The sequence below is a fragment of the Nelumbo nucifera genome, chromosome 6, assembly GCF_055504915.1.
Source record: "Nelumbo nucifera cultivar China Antique chromosome 6, China Antique-T2T, whole genome shotgun sequence".
Classification (NCBI taxonomy): Eukaryota; Viridiplantae; Streptophyta; class Magnoliopsida; order Proteales; family Nelumbonaceae; genus Nelumbo; species Nelumbo nucifera.
Genome location: NC_142654.1, coordinates 7,096,595 through 7,117,202, shown reverse-complemented (window position 1 = coordinate 7,117,202; position 20,608 = coordinate 7,096,595). Strand labels below are relative to the sequence as shown.

Genomic DNA, 20,608 nt, shown 5'->3' with positions numbered 1-20,608 from the left:
GCCACCAAGTAGCTCATCACCAAGGCACATCACCACCAGGTCAAACAACGAGGTACTTAACCAAAAAATTTATACATCACAAAAAATGGTACGTGACCAGAAACGATTACATCAGGTGTCACATAAGAAAACAAGTAACAAAAATACTCATTTTGCGATGTAAGTACACTCTTGACAATCTTGTAGATTCTAATCCTGTTCCTATTTAATTTTCTTTTTTTTTTTTCTGGAAATATCCAAGTCTCCTTTGAGTGATCACTAAGCTTTTTCTGAGAAAGGCTGCAATAGATGATAACTCTTCAATTTCAAGTTGCATGTAAAAGGCCATTCATTGGCTGTCTAATCTCTCCTTCCAACTTTCGATTTAAGCAGTGGATTTTATCATTCGCAATAAGCAAACAAATATCATTGGACCATCACATCCATGAATAGTACATTAAATGTATCATGTAGAGAGCACTACTGACCCAGCCATCGATCACAACTCTCCTTAGTGGGTAGGCTAACACTGTACACATTGTAAATTCTTTGATCAATGTTAGCTCTCTAAAGAAGATCAGAGGACCTTGTTTGAAATCGATGCCTTCTTTTGTCTAATAGGATGGCAGAAATATAGCTGAAACATTTTTTTTTTCACATTCATTCCTTTCTGTTTATGCATGTTAGACAACTGGTGAAAAAACTTTTGATCATCAACATGGGCTGTTTACTTTGTTGTGATTTAACTTCTAAAAATTGGACCTAATAATTGGTTTAGAAAAACATTTATATTCGAAAAAAAAACTATGGAAGTGTTTTCATGCTACTCAAAAATGAAAACAGAAACATGTTTTTGAACTTCAAGTTTTCAGGAGCATATTTTCCTTTGGTGGTTTGATATTATGATAGAATATACAATATTTAGATAGAGATTCTGACTGAATAATAGGCATTTGTTCATTAGAAGATTGAGACCCTGAATATGGTTCACATCTTTGATTACCCATCTGTGGTTGTGATGCCAAATTCTCTACCTTAATCAACTTAAGATCTCTATATATGCAAAAGAGATCCTCCTCCGTGGGTAACATGTTAAGAAGTACTTTTATCAAAATCCAACTGAGAGCATGAAATATGATTATTCAACAATCTTTATGGTGAACGGTGATGGTAAATTGCTATAATTGGTTCAAAGTGACAATATATAGCAATTTGTCTTGTTGTTGATGAATCAATGTCCAGGTTTCTTGAAATGCCATAACAAGGCTGGCCTACCCCCACTCCCTTATGAAAAATTAATGGAGCGGGCGATATGGCTTTAGTGGCATGCTACAAAGAAGGGGCCTCATCATAATAGCAATGAGATGCCCTCTTAAGTAGCCACGTGTTCAGATTAAGAAGATGGGGAGCCACGATTGGGTGGGTCATAGATATATAGGTCCCATTGTAAACAATAGTTAGACCAAAATTCAGTATATCTAATGATTCCAAGAGTCCTGCTATATATGGTACCTTTGCCTAAAAAATTGATACCCAATTAAATCTGTATCTTCATTCAAATTCACTTGAGAATTTGAGGTTTTGATTGGTCAAAGTGTTCTGGTGAAGGCAGCCTCATTGCAACCTGTCTCAGCTCTGCCTACCAATACTGAGTATATGGGGCAACCATACATGATGTATTTTGTTTGAGACCCACCATCCATGTGGTGAATTCAGGTTGGGTCTTTTATTTGATTCAAGAGGCCAGGTTCGATAATCCAATTGATCCAAATGAATGGGACCCATGCCAACTTAATGTATGCATGCCTTTGTGCTGGCTTTCTTATTTGAGTTAGGATACCAAATCAGATTGATTTGTTACTTGTTAGTAATAGAGATTTATATATATGAGTTAAGTCTGAGCTAAAGAGGAAATAAATGGAGGAGAGAGAGGAAATTAAACATATCTGGTTGTCCGGACGAGAAGCCAAGTATACCGGCTTTATATAGTAATATAATTAAGGATAAGATATTTTCCATTTTTTTCTCTTGGTTTCAATTTGCAGCCATTCCTAGCTTTTGATATGAAAAATAAATTCTAATGTAGATATTTGATTAGGTGAGTTTCAAAGTGAGGCAATTGTATCAGTCTTTTCTCTGCTATTACAAGTTTACAACTTTCAAATAAATGCTCTTAACCTCAATTCAATATTCAGTCATTCAGTGTATGTCAATATCTAATGCAGAGGAATCATCTAGTCCTTCCCAACAATCTCTATCCCACCCCCATATTCTACAATCCAGGAATATAATGGAGTTCACAGTCTTACTAAAGTTGGTTGTAGTCTTTGTAGAGTACATACTTGGTCTTTTAGCCCTTGTTTCATTGAATCTACCATCCATATGAAGATGTAATCATTTTTCTCATTGATGACTGAAATTTTCTTAGGGCGTCAAAAGGGGGTAAGAAGTCTAAAAGAACTTGGAGAAGACTACAAATAGAGATAGATCGAAACAATTAACATAGATGAAATTTGAACCATCAACATTTAAATTCAAGTTGAGTGTTTTCCATTAGATTTATATCATATTTGTATATTGAATACCATTATTAAAATCAAACAAAAAAAAAAAAATCCGCACAACACCTAGATCCCCCCAACATATGGATGAAGGTGGCACTTAATCCCAGGTCTCCACTTCAACCACATAGAAACTTTACCAGCAGGTTAACTGCGAACTGGCACCGTCAGTTTTGATCTTTTCATGCGTATGCATTTAACTCGTTGGTCCCTGGATTCATCTATTGCTCCAGGAGGATTATGATGATTTGTATCCCCACATGATCTTTAATTAATTCCTCATGTTTTTTTTTTTCAAAAGAAAAACTATATGGGATCAGTTATATCAATCCTGTTTCCTCACTCACATTCTGATATATGTCATATCCATTGCATTTAAATAATTTCTTTTTACTTCCACCCAGTTATTTTTAGTTGTCCCAAGCCCCTTCAATTTGTAACAGGTCACTATTTTCTAGCAGGTGGTGGGTGGTCTTTTATCCACATGATCAAACCATATCTAATAACTCTTATGAACAAACAAGTTATGAACCAATTATTAATCGGTTCTGTAAAATAGACCTAGAACCAAACCAATTATTAGTCAGGATAATCAAGTCTAATACAACTATATCACATCTACAATTATTAAATACCAATGATAATAAGAACTTGGAACGCTATTTTTGACTGTTTATATGTTGATATAACAAGTGTTTAACAAAAATTTATATCCTATACACAGTTTATGAAGTTTAGCTTTTAAACATAAAATATGGAAAAAAAAAATAGTACAAGAAAACCAGGTGACCATTATATCAACAAACTGTGCTGTAGAGTTAATTGTTAAGTTTGGGGCTGCATTCCTCTTCCTTGAGGATGTGAAATACCTTGAAAATTTTCCCTTGACTTTATATCTCTCATGGACCAAAGCTTAAAAGGCTTAGTCCAAGATGGAAATGAGCCACACAGAACATCTCCATGCGCGCATCAAAAGAGAAAATCTAATGATAAAAAACGACTCCTGATTAATCAGATCTGCAACCTTTCCCCACTGGTATGGAATAGAATCATATCAATGAAATCATCGAAATGAATATTTTTCCTTTTTGGGATCTGAATATCCCAACAGACTTCGACCTTTTTTTTCCCCTCTCTCTCTCTGTAAGCCAGCCTCCTGCTTCTCTTTTAGAGTTAATTTTCAGAACTTATGGTCATGATAATAAACACAAAGACAGCATTGAGCAACACTCATTTAACATCTTTATATTTATAAAGCACAAGTAAAACCGTAAAAGAACATGAAATTATATGTATCCAAGATTATCACATAGTGGCAGAAAATTTGGGCACTGAAACACAGGAACAGGCTCTGATGGCAGATTCTAGCATTTTCAATCCGTGGCTGGTGCTTGGTCTCGCTAAGGGGTCCCTCGCGGTGCACCGCAGAGCTACGTACATTGTTTCCACGATCTCGTTCCGATGATTCGATGCGTACTCCTTGATTGCAGGATCGACCCACGTGTCCAGATGGCATTCTGAGTAGCAGTAACGGGCCCACTCCACGGTGCCCTCTTGCAGATGCAGACCCACCTCCGCGTCGATCGAGCTCGAGCTCTTTCCTGTCAGGAATTCGATCAAGAGGACTCCAAAGCTGTATACGTCGCTCTTCTCGTTGATATCCATCTTCTCCCGTGTTTCTGCAACAGAGAGTACGTTAATACGTATGGCACACAGGTGCATGGCAATCAACATGAATATCGTAGATACTCTTGTAATTTCCTACAATAAAACTTGTATCGATAAACAGACTAAAATTAGACGGATATTATTAATCTTCGTTCTTTCGCGTGGCAAAGGGAGTATTTTCTAATATTAAATACTTTTTTAATAAAGCACTTTTTGAATTACAGTTGGGTCCCGCCATTTGAAATGAGCACTCGTTAGCACGTGAGTTCGTTTGGACACGTACCTGGTGCTACGTAGCCTGAAGTGAGGAAACCTTTGAGATTGTCACCCACGAGGACGAACCCTGGAAGACTTAGACGGAGACGAGGCTCCTCTTTTCCGTCGATGATCACTTCCTCTGGCGACAGATTTCCTACCAGAACACTCGGAGAGCATCGGTAATGTAGAAACTGAAGAGTCTTCATTATCCGAATGACTATTTTCCGGCGACATTCCCAACTTAAACCACTTAAAATATCTCTCAAGGTTTTCCCTTCAATGAACTCAAAAATGATAAATCCAATTCCACCCTTTTCCGACCTACATATCCCGATCATTTTAATCACGTTTGGATGTCGGAGTCTTCCTAATTCCACATTTTGCATCCATAAATTCGACGAAGGGGAGTGATCGCCATCCATCTCTTTTACGACAAACTGCACATCGTCTGCAGCAGATTTCCCGATATACAGTGTGCCGGTACTCCCCCTCGATATGACGTTCTCTTCTTTTGTCGACGACAAGACATCGTCTATGGTGACTGACCTCGAAGCTCTAGAATCAAATATCTGCAAATCCCAGATACCATTACTGTATTCGCCGTCGACCTTTTCGAGCTGTAGATTTTCATTTCGACGTCGAAGCAAGACCACGACGGACAGCAAAAGAACCAAAACAACTAGGACGACCAGAAGAGTAGTGACGAGGAACCACCAAACATGCCATTTTATGGTTTCGCATGGCGGCAAACCACTTACAATATCACCACCACAAAGATTATTGCCGAGGACGGCGCTCGAGTTGATAGCGAGGAATGCTCCTGTCGAAGGTAAACTACCGTACAAATGGTTGTGAGAGACGTTTACTTGAACAAGTGATTCCACATTTCCCAAATTCTCCGGTATTTTGCCATATAGCTGGTTTTCCGACAAGTTGAGTTCAGCGAGAACCGGCATTTCCGCGAGACTAGCCGGAATACGACCGGTTAGTTGATTTTGGCTGAGGTCCAAATACACCAACTTTTTGCATGCAGACAACTCGTCTGGGATGGAACCGGTAATCTGGTTTTCACTTAGCTTCAACTGCATTAGGTCCGATAGGTTTCCGTAGCTCGGCGGTATTGTACCTAAAAAGCGGTTTTTAGACAGGTCAAGGTTCTCAAGCTTCTCACTACCAAAGGACTGCGGCAAGTTTCCGTCAAATCTGTTTCTCGCTAAATTCAGCATCTGAAGTGAAGGCATATCCCACCTCCTCCCATCGATCCTGCCAGAAAGATTGTTGCCTGATACATCGAGATAGTAAACAAGTGGCAATTTCGTAAACTCTGGCGGCAATTCACCGGAGAATCGGTTGTTCTGCAGACGAACTCGCTGTAAGCTTCTGCAGTAGCTTAAGCTCTTTGGTATTCCGCCTTCAAGGAAGTTGGAGAAGAGGATGAGCTTAAAGAGTCGTCCAGAATTGCATAAACTGTCTGGAATTTTCCCTGTGAGTTTATTCGTCGAAAGATCTACGATAGTCAGATTGTTTTGTTTTCCGAGGTTTTGGGGAATCTTTCCTGATAACCCGTTGGACCAGAGCTGAAGAACTTGGAGACGAGGCAGAGAAGCAATGGCCTCTGGAATTGTTCCAGTAAAATTATTGGCGAAGAGATGAAGAATTTCCAAGTTTTGTAGCTGAATTACAAGTTCAGGAATGGGTCCAGTGAGAGAATTGTCGCTTAAATCGAGAGAAACAAGCTTTCTGAGATTAAATATAGATGGAGGAATCGAGCCGGTAAGATTGTTTTGATAAAGGAAAAGGTACCGAAGATCACTGAGATTCCCTAGTGAAGACGGGATTTTTCCTGTGAGATTATTGTAGACAAGATCAAGATGATTCAAAGAAGTTAAGTCACCAATTTCTTTCGGTATCTCACCCGAAAGATTGTTGTATCCCAAGTAAATCCACTTCAAACTCCTCATTTGGCCCAGTTCCCTCGGAGCTTCACCAACTAACCTGTTTGATGCTAATGTCAAGTACTCTAACTTTTGGAGGTTTGAAATCGAAGTTGGAATTTTTCCTGTTAAGACATTCCCTCCGATATCAACAACTTTAAGGCCGGTAAATAATCCGATGTCAACCGAAATTTCACCAGAGATAATGTTGTTAGATAAATCCAAAGTCTCAAGGCCGGAGGTTGAACCACGAGGCATTGAACCAGTGAAGTTATTGCTGCTGAGATTAAGATAGCGAAGGGACAAACAGGAAAATGTTTCATTAGGAAGTTCTCCGAAGAACTCATTGTTGGAGAGATTGATACTTTCGATAAACGGTAGACGGAAAAGATAGGGAGAGAGTTCGCCGGAGATGTTCTTTCCGGAGAGTTCAATTCCGGAAACGTGAGAGGAGTTTAAGCAGGTAATCCCGTACCAGTCGCATAAAGCAACAGAGGAGTTCCATCTAGAGAGAAACCTAAACGGATCGTTGATACAGCTTTTGAATGATAAAAGGAGTTCAACTTCATCTCCATTTGCTGCTCCTGTAAAGCCGATAAACAATAAGAAAATAACCGAAACACATGCTTCGGCCTCTCCTTTCCCCATCTTTTTTTCTTTGCAAGAGCGTTGTTCTGCACTTGGAGACCTATATGTAATCTATGATTGAATCTCACAAATTTGAGCAGATTACTTTAACTGGGAAAGAAATTGGAAATGCCTGATCCGATTGTTCTGCAGTCCTACCATACAAACCTGAAATCAAAGAAAGAATGCGATTGAGTAGAAGAATCAAATTAAACGTCTATCTTCTACAAAAGTTCAGAAACTTACCGCACTTCAGTAAACAAGAAACACGATAACAGAAAGATAAATTTTTGGCCTGAGAAGATCTTACTTGTCCGCTTATCTTTTTATAGAGAAAATTAAAGAAAAAGAAGAAATTTGGTAAATGATCTGATTACGTACCTAAATCGCATCATTTCTCTCCCAAGAATCGAAAACATTTTAAATTATGTTTACAGAGAATCTTGATGGAAAGAGTGGCTTTAATCAAGCAGGAGTTAGGACGAGAAGAAAAGGCAATAAACTATCACTATGAAAAGAATACAAGGAGAGTTGCAGGGAAGAGGGAGGTGAAGTGTGAGTGAGAAAAGAGTATAAGAGAGGAGATATAAATAGGGAAGAACAGAAAGCTGGAGAAAATGGTCGTGATTTTGAGTGCAATTACGAAAATGCACCTTGACTTTCTTTTGAAGAGTTTGAACGGAAACGATTGAAACTTGAAGAGGAGTAATCGGGATCAGATGTCGCAAAAGCCTCTGATTCTGTCGGTTTTATACGAAATTCTCTTTGACTGAGACGATGGCGACAATTTTTCTTCAAAGAACTGATTTCTTTCGGAAAAGAAAAGGTAATACGATTGCACCAGGGCGGGCCTTGCTGCCTAAATAGCAATGTTTTCAACCCGCCGTTGATCTGGCCGGTCGAACCGTTTGAACTTATCATTCAGTTTGGATTTGGAATCCAGTTCAGTCAAGCAGACAGTAAGAAAGCATTGGAAAGTAGAAATCAAATGCATGCAAACTTTCAGAGCTAGTGTGCAAACCGTTAAAAAGTAGAAACCAAATGTGTTTATTTTTTTTCCTTTCATTGCGTTTTCTTAAAACACGGCATTGTATCTTTTTGCGATTTTTTAGGAGATGTTTATACACGGTGCATTTTAGTTCTATTGTAAAAATAGCGTCACGTAAGAATCACGTCGGTCATCATAGCAGAAAACGCTTTGATTTCAAAGGAAAAAAAAAAAAGGTCAAAATCAAAACGGTATTTATCTGAAATTAGCCATTTTTTTTAAAACGGCTAACCAAACCAGCATATGCTGATGTATTTTCCGTTTTTAGTTTTCTCAAAATCTGATGCAATTCCGATGCGGCGCCGTCTATGAAATCAAACACCACCAAAAACATTGATTAATGTTAGTTCAGTTTCAATTTTTATTTTACAAAATTTTGGTTTTTTTTTTTATTTGGTTTCGTTAAACCTATAAAAAATCAATCGATAATCAGAGCGACATATATGTTAATCGACTTATTCGGTTCAACTTCGATTTAGAAAATTGATAGAATCGGTTTGGTTTCCAAAATGTGCTCAAATATGAAGAGGGATAATAAAATTAAAATTTAAAAAGTACAGAAATTTGGGTGGAGTTTGGAAGGCAGTGTTGCATTTTATTGTATTTGTTTTAATTTTAGTTAGGTATGATGTTGGAGTTTTGACTTAATTTTTCAAAAATCCTAGTTGGTATAATGTTTCTTTTGGTAATATTTGGAATTTTGACTTATTTGCATACAGTTGTTGGAGGAAGCTTCAAAAAGTTTAGTTGGATAGAATTAAATGCAAACATCTCTGGACGTAATGTGCATAGAGGGGTTGAAGGATGTTGTTGTTTTTTTCAATGGAGGTTGTTCCCATTGCAGATATCATTTAAGGCACATACAGTCCTGCAATAAACCTGTAATAAATGTAATTTGGGTAGGCTCAGATTAATTTGAATAGGCTGAACCCGATACCCAATCCAATGTAAAATTTTCAAGGCCTATTTAGAGTTTAAATCGGGTACCTGACTTACACGGTTACGCCCCCTGCCAAATTAACATCTCACTTTTTGAAAATTCAATTCAAAACATTAAGTACGAGCTGAGTAGTGAGACTTAAAACATCATGCATGATTTCAAACACTATAATGATTATTAATTGAAAACCAGAAATTGATTCATGAAATTTGCCACACCAGCTAAGGAAAGTCTAATTTGCAAATTATAAGAAGAATATTGATTCATAGAACTATTTCAATAACTAAACAAACTGATTTGTGATAGTTCACAGTTTTTACACCAAGGCTTCGTTCATTTTTTTTTTGTAAGTTATTTATCTGGGTAAATACATTTATTTAAGTAAGTATTCTACAAAAAAGACTTATTGGATAAGTGCATTATTCATGTTTTTTTATTTTTCATGTAAATAATGCAATAACTATTTAGCCATAAAAACCCAATATTAAAAGGGCCTTTTTGTCCCATTCAAGTATTAACAACTCCCCCACACCCACCCCCCACGTGGAAAATTTATTTACCCACTTAGGAGTGTAAGTGATATTCCAGGAAAATAAATTTTTTCTGGTCCCCACATAAATCTGAAGAAAGAACATGGGATTCTTGGTCAATGGGAATCAAAATCCCATTGACCAATTTTCCCCACTCTCAAAATCCATAAAAAGGATGCCCTCTAAATATGGCATGAATATGATCTCAAGACGCCTCTAGTTGGACTTGAACAACGAGAAATTCAATATGTAATAGGTTTGGATTACGATGCCAAAAAGATATAATACCGAGAAAGTTAACAGCCAATCAAAAGGTATCATTCAAAAGGTGATTAACCAAGTGGTATTCATCAAAATTCACGGGGTGCTTTGATTGGCCTAAATTCCTCTAATACCATGTCTTTCTGGTATCATAGATTTTCCCGCATAACATGGGAAAGGTATATGATTTCAATGCCTTCGCAGCCGATACAAGTAATCTTGCATCTGTTTTGTGTTTGTGCTCCATTTGGCAAAAAAGTTTCCCGGTCCATAAATGATATGCAATTGCATTAATTAATAATGGTTTCAAATATGTGATATTTTAGTTAATTTCATATAATATTGGTTCCAAATATATGTTGTGAAACCAAAGCCTTAGAGGGTTTTTTGCCAATATGTATGATTTTGTTTTCTGACTTGTTTTTGTTTTATAAAACAAAGTCATACATATTGAAGAACGCCCGTGTATTTCTAATGTTTTCTACTACATATTAAATCAAAATTTTAAACAATAACATTAAATACATTGCATGGTTTATTTACTTTCCATTGATTAACAACTAAGGTGTACTTATCATTAATGATTTTAATAATGTTAAAGATTCAATTATAATGTATCACTTGATCATTGGGGTAAGTTTTTGGGAGAATGACCGATCAACCCAGGGTCAGAATTTATAGGCTTAAAGTACTGTTGGGGTAGGTGTCAGCTCGGAATTGATGTCAATTCAAGGGTGGGCGTTGGTGCATAGAGTGTGAATTGTTGATCTTTTGAATATTTATAGCTCTATAATAAAAATCAGAAGTATGCACTGGGCAAATCCATACTTCTCCATAAGTTTTTTGCTTCACCATGCATTTCGTCCACTATAGCTTTTGCCAAGTTAAAAAAGAAAACAAGATTTAGTTATGGGTATTTTATTTTTTCAGTTTTTCTAATACTACAAATTATAAATAAAATTGCTAGGGATATAGAGCTATATAAGGAGCAAACTAGCATTGTAATGATTTGAGTCACATGATAATTGATGGGGGTTTTGATTTGTGGGAATTAATATGAGCATTGTTCATTTGATGATTTTATTTTGAAAAAATATATTAAATCATTCATATTGTAAAACACCCCTAACTGATTAAATGTTCCAATTTGATAGCCATTGGCAATGACGTATAAATTCACCTTTAAACAAAAATGATATTTACAAAACATGCAGTAGTGTAATGAATGGATGAAGTTTTGGAATTAGTGCCATTAATTAATGCTGATCTGAAGCTTGATGTCATATGGGTACATTCTTCAAATAATCACTTCACAGAGATATACACTACCATAATTCTTATCATATTATTATTATGTTGTATCCATGGATATAGACACACCATCTAATATTTATCACTCAAACTGGTCACGGTTCACCTCTTTGTATTTGGACCATAAACCCTAATTTCATCAAAATGCTGATCAGCTTAAGGCCATGTCAATGGCCATGACAGGTTCAGGTGTATTGGCCACTTTAAATCATGAAATGACTAAGAATGATGGAACAAAAAAAAAAAATCAAAGTTAGGAAGAAGGGAGGGGCTTATTGGGAAAGAGACGAGACGGGATGAAACAAGTCTGTTGCATGTAAAAGGAAAAGGCGATGTTCTTGGGGCCTTTTGCTTGCTTGGAGCTTTTAATGATGATCTTTCGGTCACACGGTGGTTGACAGGTGCGGCAAAGAAGAATGAGAAGACAGTGTGGGACTATTCCTGTTAACCAACAAAGAAAAGAAAAAAAGCCGGATGTCTTTACGTTACTGCTCGTGCACCCCTTTACGGAACCCACCCATCTCTTTGTCCAAGGAATATACAGAGTGTGGTCCTTGTCGCATCCAGGGGCCAGGGCTCCCCCAAAGCATTTCCTACGGCCTATTCCTATATATTAACCATACCAAGCAACAACATGTTCTCAGCTGCTGCGTGATTATTCTTCCATTCCATTACATATTCCTCTTGATTTTTATATGAAGAAATCCTAAATTTAAATCCCTTAAATCTGTAAAAAAAAAAAAAAAAAGCATTGAATCAGAGGCATAATGTAGGTTATGCTTCTTCTTAGGTTAGGTGGTCATTGAGAGGCTTGGTCAAAATAGGCACATAAATTAAAACTCTGCTTTTGCACAATTATTACAGGTGGTAGCGGATTTAGCAAGCTTGCTTCTCCATCATGACCTCTAAATGTATGGTCCTATGTCATCTATGCAATTTAGATTTGCCAATTTTAAGACTCCAATGTGTACACATATTTGAGCTTTTATCAGCTGCTATGACGATCATAGTCGTCATCATCACTTAAGACTTGTCCCAATTATATGTGGTTGACTGTATCGATCCTGGTTTTGCCATTCTGTTCTGTTTAGTGCCACTGCCACATCAATTGTGATGATCATCACAGTGAATTCTTGCAAACCACCTTCATTGGGTGTCGGAGGGGTGGGGGGTTTGGGGGAGCCCTACTACGTCCCTTATTCAATTCAATTCTGGAGTAGTTATGTCCTTAGGCAACTGTCCAAAAAGATGGGGCCTACTTTTATCCTTAAACAAAAATTAGATAAGGTATTCTACTAATTAAGCAACTCTACCTGTGTGGTTTTTCTTTTTTATGAAATTGATAAATTCTTCATTTAGGATTTTGTTTTCTTATAAACTGATTTCGCCAAAGCCTACTAAACAAGTCTACAAAATATTGGGTGGAATTCCACATTGCTTTTTGAGATTTTTTTATTTTTTATTTTTTTGTAGATTTAAGAGATCTCCTAATTGGACTGAGATGATGACCAGGGAAAAGGGCTACGCAATGAGAGCAAGCCCAAACCCCATAACCGTAAAACCCAGCCCAAGTAAAGGTGGGATTTGATAAGACGTGGCCGGTAAGCTAGCTAGCATCTTCAGATTTTTGTTTTGGTAAGAAACACCTACAGTCTACAGATCAAAGTTCATCAAAAATCAAATTGCATGACTGAATGATAGCAAGGTTTTGGGGCTGAACTCAAACGATGAATTGAGTTAAGGAATTTTGTAGGAAAATATCCCTTTTTGGATCCCCAATCATACTGCCACTATGGAAGATTGCCATGTCCTTTATACTGCAGACAACCCTTTTCAAGCATCCAGAATAAACCATTTTATATACCCGTACTCTTTAAATTAAAAAAAGAACCCTTTGTTCACTTAATTCTTTTTAGGAATCAAACGCAGCATCACGGAAAGCTACAACAACATAAGGCGGGTTTGAGGTCTAAGGTGAACTACGGGATTGAACAAATCACCTCTTTACATCCCTAACGAATGAAATTTGGTTATCCATCAAGCGATGAAGCCTAATTGTTTAATTAGGCTACTTGTTTTGTTTCATACAAATAACTTCGATTATACAAATTATGTATTTTAATTGATAGACAACCCCAGTTATTTCTGTTCGTTCCTTCCTTGGTTTATCCCATCTTGATTCAGTCCAGCTTAGATTATATAACCAGAAGAGTCTATTACAGATGGATCACGTCCAATCCAATGCGGTGAATATTTTGAACCAGTCCAATTCAATGCCTGAATCATCTAATCTGTTCGAATTGATTTCAACCCAAACTTAATCCATTCACATCTGTATTTTTATCTTCTATCAATGGACTGGATATTGATTCAATTGGATCCAATCCAATATAAATTCATTATGAATGAACTAGGTCCAATCCAATCTAAAAGTATACTTTCGATCATTAAGTCTGGATTAATCCAATTTAATGTCTTATTGATTCGTCTAATCTGTCCAAATTAATTTTCATTTAGATGAATTCATTGGCATTCCCTAGGTATAATAATTGATGGCTGAATGACATTATAATTCATGAAAACAGCCCTTAACACGGTCATAAAGTGCAGATGATCGGACTCCAAATAAGGACCCACACCTTACACCCCCCGAAGTTAAATGAGGAAAAGTTGAATGGGCCAATATTCACTGCAACTAAACGGTTGGGGATTGCCCAGCACTCGCAGCTGGGTGAAACAGGTTGGCTGATCAATGAATGGTACATCAAACTTGAGGGTCCCGGGATTGAAGGAAAATGTTTCACAACAGGCATTATAACGAGGGGCGGGGCGGTCAATCCTCCTTTAGACTCCAGTCTCCATCTGCCTCGTTGCAATCCGAAACTGTACCACATCTGAAGGAAGGCTCGGTTTGGTCGGTCGCAAAGGAATTGGGAGTTGGGACCATTTAACACTCAGTGGACAAGGGAAGGGCCCTTCAGTAGACCGAGAGGGCCACCACCAACTGATGACCAACAGCAACAGGTTGTAGGGTTGTAGCCAAGTCATTCGGTAGAGCAGACAGTCTGGCATTAGCCCAGCCGGCCTATCACCTATGTCCAAGTATGCTAGTAACATGCTGCTCCATGCCCAATCTAACCAGAATTTTCAGCATCACCAGACTTTTTTACTGTGTTTGGTTTGCACAAATGAATCAATTTTATTTCTTTGAAGAATGACGTATAATAGGACAACTAATTATTTATGACCAACCCCTGTTCAAAAAGTTGACTATAGAAGGAACCGTCATTTTCTACAATTATTATTTACTCTTCAGAAAATTCATTTTCCACGTTATGACCAACCTTTGTTTTCTTGCCGTGAGTTCATGAAGCAAAATAATAAAATTAGCTAGTTGGTTTGAAAATAATTTGGTTATATATGTTTGTTTTCAAAACCGAAACCAAACCATGTTTTTGAATTCTTAATTTAAAGAATATATCTTCATCTGATTATTTAATATCATGCTCCATAAATTATATGATTTCTAAACTACAAAATTCATGGGTTAAGTTTTTAATTGTTTATTTGAAGCAAAATCAACTTCCTTTGGGAAACCAAATAAAAAGTTCAACAAGATTTTTTTTTTTTTTTGGCTGATGTAGACTCTAATCAATTGCTCTATTTTGAAACCATGACCATATGCCAGAGTGAAATTGCTCAAGCTTTTGGGGTCGGACAAGTTGGTCATTAAACCTATGGAATGACTGAATGGGCCAAAGCCTCTACTGTTCAATCCTTAGTTCCATCATAACAAATGTTTATATATATATATATATATATATATATATATATATATATATATATTTTTTTTTTTATAGTAAAGAAAAAAATAATAAAATAAAAGGAAAATTCCATCAACTTGAATATTAATTACGGCCCAACAACGTACAGGCATCACGAGAAAACTCGATCTACACCTGACCAAGCCCAATAACAATACCATCATGAGAAAGCTCGATCCACACCTGAGACATCCAGCCCACCCAAAGCCTCAACCAAATAACAATGGAGAACCTAAACATGATTTACAAAACATCCCACCACAAAGTCGACATTTACAACCGGCCGGCCAAAAATAAAATAGTGTGGAAACAAGATTGATAGATTTTTAACGTGTAAATCATAATAAGGTGGTGGTTTTTGGGGTGTTCGGTTTAGTGGCATTGTGTTGATATTGAGTTTTGGTTTGATTGATAGAAATTTGTGAGAAATATGTATTGTCAAATCGTATACGAGTGTTAGCTAAATTAGAAAAATGTCTGTATGTGAGAAATAATAAATTTGAGTTTAAGGCTGCATTTGGAATCGGTATAAATCAAGATCTATGTAATAAGTTTATAACGGTTTGGTTTTGTTGGCATTTGGATGGAGTGGATCAATGTAAAACTCATCTCAAGTATAAAGTTTTATATCGATTTACACTTTTTTATCACGGTTTTCAAAATATAGCGTCACCTATTATATGGTTCAGTGTAAAATATTTACACCGGATCCAAACGAAGCCTTAGGCTCAGTTTGGAGAAAATACAAATACAAATATGTATAGTACAAATACATATAAAATAATACAAAATATAAGATTCTACACTCTACATATCTATATTTATACTCCTTCCAAACTGAGCCTTAGGTAGAAATGGAAATTTGTATTAATAAACTCAAAATGTTTTCAAAACATTTCAAGTGAAAGTTTTTCTCTCTCACAAATCTGTATTAATCAACCTAAACCGCAACCCCACTATAACAAGCAACTCACTTATTGTTAAGGACAAAAGTATCACGGTCTCTAGCTAGCTAGATAGCTAGCTAGCTGGTACAATTAACTTAATCGGGACGGCCATACATGTGTATTAGCTTTTTGTTCAGATCAGGTGGAGTCAAAGATTTAGATGTTTTCGGTTATGCAGAGTTAGGGGTGAAGGTGATTTTTTTTCTCAAGGCCATTAATGGATTGTTTCTGGTGTTAGTAAACAAGTGGAAATAACACTAACAACAATCTTCAAGGTGGTCTAAAAACAAGTCAAGTGGAAATTGTTGTGTTTTATATTGCTTTATAACCTATAATCGCTTACTAGAAAGTAGAAACCATTCATTATACATAAAAGAAGTATTGGTCACCTGTTTCACAAAAAAGGAAATGAAAGAAACTTTTCTATTTAGGTTGGTATTGACTTCAATAGGGTCCACTTTTTTTGTTATAAAGAGAGGTGCCAAACCAACAAAAATGTATGGTTTATAGATTTTTTTTTTCATTTTTTTTGAAGGAAGAAAAGGAGAACAGGATTGAGGATATATGAGAGTAATGTCTTGGTTTTTTTCAATGTTTTCAAAATTGGAATGGATGGTAGGACTAGAAAAATTGGGAACTGATCACTTGACTGGTTCCGTTCCATCCTAGGGCAATCGAACTGTCAACCTCTTTTTGGCCATTTTTTACCTTTTTTTTTTTTTTTTTGTCATAACAGACCATCTGTTCGGCTCAAACGGTTCCCTGTCCAGATTGATTTTAAAAACCTTGTTCATACTTACAAAGATTAATATATAGTTTCTGGTTTATGTGTAAATTTGAAATATCTTAACTTCTTAATCCTTTTCATAGTGAAGAACAATGTTTCTCTCTTCTTTGGACATAGCCTATAGATCAAACCATGTAGATGTTTGTATTCTCTTGTAAAATTCCTTTTTCTTTTTTTTTTTCTTTCATTTTTGTGTGTATTTTCTTTGCAAGGATAACTTTGAAACTAATGTTGTATTTGGTTGCAATGTAAATAAATTTACACTAATGCAAAATTATGGCAATGCAAATGATTTAAGTGTAAATTCTGACCTATTTTTGTTGTAAATTTTAGCTTATTGTGTTTGATTGCAATACAAATGAAGTAAATTAAGACATAAAGCAGATTAAAGTAAAACCCAGAACAAAATTAAACGAGAATATGCATTTTTTAAATTTGCACTCTTATGCATTTGTACTATTGCAAATAGAATTGTACTACAACCAAGCACAGCCTAAAGGCATTTCTAACGTGATCACACTCAACAAATGATTGAAATATATATAGACAAATTAAAATCCATGGTGCATTCTATAGACATAACTCAAAATGTGAAATAACATGGTTAAAAATTTTTGAAATGTGAATCGATGAAAAATGAATAGACGATTGAAAATTTAATTTAGCATGGTTAAAAAATTTTCCAAATGGGTCATGATTGGACTTTGAAATGTAACCTCTTATATAAAAACCATTGCATAAATTGAGGTTCTTCTCTCACTTCTGCCATTGATCCCTTTTTCTGCTACATATTAGGGAAAGAAACACAGACCACAAGGGCAGAAAATGTGATCCACAAAGTTGCAGTTCAAGCTGGGTTCAGCCCCAAATAAAGTAATTTAAGTAAAACGGGCTGACCCAAATTTCATCTAGAACATTAACAGGATCGAGTTTAGCTATCAGATCATTCATCCCCACTGGGTTTCTTCTATATCACAATTCACTATAATAGCAGATCCCGTTTTAGACTAGAAATTTACAAAGGAAAAAAAACAAAAAACAAAAAGCAAACTAACAACTTAATCAAGAAAAGTACTATGTCTTGCTTCATGTATGTAATTGTTTGAAGAAGCTCCAGCTGCAAAGCTTGAAATATGAAGGGGTTGTCATAAATCACTAATTAATTCAAGGTGGTGCGCGCGTTCCTACTACAGACGAATCCTATGATCGCAGCTGTTGGTTCTGGCAATCTTTTGTTTTGAGAACATATTGGAACCCCTCCGTAGAGAGCTTCTCTTTGCTATATCCCTCATGGCCCATGCCAAAGAGAGCTTTGGGTTGGGTATTGTCGTACTGCTGAATTTCTGGCAGAAATCCCTGTGACAACTTACAGCTTCCTCCATTGCCGTTCCCGGAGCTCGCTTTAATCGTTCTTTCACAGCTTCTGAACACAGTCCACAAACCCATTTACCGCAATATAAATTCCTAATACGTCCCATATAATCAGGAGTGCAATCCTCGATGAGCCCACAACATTCGCATTTGACACTCTCGACTTCATTGCTTTCCTTGTGATATTTGTACATTTCAGCAGAAACATCAGAGAAAACCCTTCTGAGCGCCTGGTCACCCTGTTGAGGATCCCATACAATAGAGGGAAGGGAGGCGGAGTGGAATAAATAATAAGAAAAAGGTAGAGAAAATTAAAGAACTGATCTGATGAATTAACTGCAAGCAATCAAATTTATATAAGAAGCAAGAAAACATTATTAATTACCTGCATAGGAGAAAGGACTTTGTGTTCTTCATTAGTTAATGGTGGCTTTTGACTCATTGAAGCAAGAAGCTTTTCCTGTATGAAATTAACTAAATCTTCATTAGTTTTTCTGCGACAAAAGGAACAAGGCATGCATCGATGGACAAGTGAGGACAACTATTTATAGGGGTAGAAATTAAGTAGAATAGTTCCTAATAAACGACATAATTAATAATCCAACCCTTAATTTCATGCATGGGGTCAGTAAATCAGCCCCTTTTGGTTTTAAGGGTTAGGTCGGGAAAGGATGGATATTTTGAACTGGACTAGATTCATTGCCAGAAGTGGGGGTTTTATATATTGAAGAGATTCGATCAACAAAAGAGAGATAAGGTAGGTGTATGGTTTAGGGAAATAGATGTGTTGCCTTACTTTGCCATTAATGAACATCAACAGACTGCACAACTTGAAAGATGTGGAAGACATGTGCCAATGTTTTCCTATAAATCCAAGGCACTAATTAAAATGAACTATGTGTTACACACAAGGAATAGAATGTCACAATTGTGTGCTTGTGGTAGCACGTGACGACTCACGGGTTGCAATATCATGAAATCATCAACGTCGTCTGGTAAAAACCCATTAGATTAGAGTAGCCATGCTACCTGCAGTTATAGCTACTGGGTCATAAATTAATGGGTGTGTGTGCATGCATGCATTCTGATAGAGCCGAATATGTTATCAAACATTAATTGTTTTAGGCTGCATTTGGCATTCTAAGGACTTTCTTTTATGCAAAACTCAGCCTTAAATGCTTATGGACTGGCCCAAGTGATGGTTATCCAATGTGGCAGAATTTTGTAGTAGCCTAGCAATGGAGTTTAATTATATATATATATATATATATATATATATATGTCATCTAATCAAAGCCTTTTCAAGTAGTGAACCAGAATAGTGGTTTTGGCAGAGGTATTGAGGAGTTCGGTCCGGCGCACATAGTTTTGTGAAGTACAGAGTATCACTATCACAACACTGGTCACGGGTTCTACCTTCCTTCCCAATCAACCAACCCGCCTATTTTGGTAGTGATATCTGAGGGTGAAGTGGTGGAGAGAGAGAGAGATTTTAAGTGGTGCCACGAACACATACACTCCCAAAAATGTTAAACCATGGACAGATATAGATTGAAAAGCTTGAGGGTGGAGTAGTACTAGATGGCTTTGATTTATTTTCCGGTAACTTGATATATGGAACCATGAAACCTGTGTAATAACAATTGACAACACTACTGCAATATTATAGGATTTACCGTTTACGTGTCATCTGATCCCGGTGTGAAGCCAGGTTATCCGTGGGAAGACTTAAGAGAAGAGTTGGCTCAGCCACTATAAGCTGATGAAAGGTGACCAGTACTCCCAAATTAACAAGGCAACAACCAGACCCACCGTTCATTTTAATTAATAGCCCTCTCGTCTTTTTCGTACGGGACAATGATCAAAGCTCAAACCCTTCTAAGCAGTAACTTCCAAAGTTTAAAGGCAGCCGCCTCTCGTGAATACTATTGAGGAAGAGTAATTAAAAAAAGAAGAAAGTATTGTGGGATTAGCGCAGCAGAAGATTTGTCCAGTTTGCATGTAATGAAGAAGTTACCAAACAAATCATATAATGTCACTGTAGTTGCTTATGGCACCGTAGGCTTGGCTCGGTTTTGTTTACAGTACATATTTCATTTCCTTTGCACCGGTGTAAATGCATTGAATTATTGCAAACAAACTGACTTGTAAATTCTGGTTTACTTTTTTGCCTTAGGCTTAACGGTATAACTCCTTTGTAAGACTTAAATTAGGAAGGCTCCATTTGAAAAGAGTACAAATATGTAGAGCACAAAATCTTCTATTTTGTATTATTTTGTGCGGATTTATATTGTACATATTTATATTCGTACTCCCTTCAAACTGAGCCAAAGTAAAATTATATTGTGCCTTTTCACTTTTGCTACATAAGAGTCATCTCACAGGGCTAAGACCCAAAACCCAGGCCTTTGATTTATTGCTGTGGCTGCACCAAGACATTAGTTCATCTAATTCAAGGTGGGGTCGCATCAATATATCAAAGGCTTTACGACAATGTGGTAGCCAAATGGTTTACCTTGTAGCAAAAGGAATGGAGGTAGGAGGAGTTTCATTTGTTTGGGA

At 36.6% G+C, this 20,608-nt stretch overlaps 1 protein-coding gene across 2 annotated transcripts; it reads right to left on the bottom strand.

Annotated features, from left to right (window-relative positions):
* Positions 1 to 3,759: 3,759 nt before the first annotated feature.
* On the bottom strand, positions 3,760 to 7,793 carry LOC104604507 (uncharacterized). 2 transcript variants are annotated; one of them, XM_010268880.2, is made up of 3 exons: positions 7,409 to 7,793; positions 4,492 to 7,195; positions 3,760 to 4,219 (listed from the first exon to the last, which is right to left on the bottom strand). In XM_010268880.2, the coding sequence occupies exons 2-3, from the start codon at positions 7,046 to 7,048 to the stop codon at positions 3,846 to 3,848; spliced, it is 2,931 nt and encodes a 976-aa protein (XP_010267182.1). In that variant the 5' UTR covers positions 7,049 to 7,195; positions 7,409 to 7,793; the 3' UTR covers positions 3,760 to 3,845. The 2 variants fall into 2 exon arrangements, with proteins under 2 accessions (XP_010267182.1, XP_088745512.1); XM_088889386.1 differs by lacking the exon at positions 7,409 to 7,793 and adding an exon at positions 7,274 to 7,318.
* Positions 7,794 to 20,608: the final 12,815 nt, after the last annotated feature.

Excerpts from the sequence above, each read along its gene's own strand:
- LOC104604507 (XM_010268880.2), bottom strand. The coding sequence starts at position 7,048 with ATGGGGAAAGGAGAGGCCGAAGCATGTGTTTCGGTTATTTTCTTATTG. Across the intron at positions 4,220-4,491 it reads TTCAGGCTACGTAGCACCAG|AAACACGGGAGAAGATGGAT; the intron begins GTACGTGTCCAA and ends TCTCTGTTGCAG.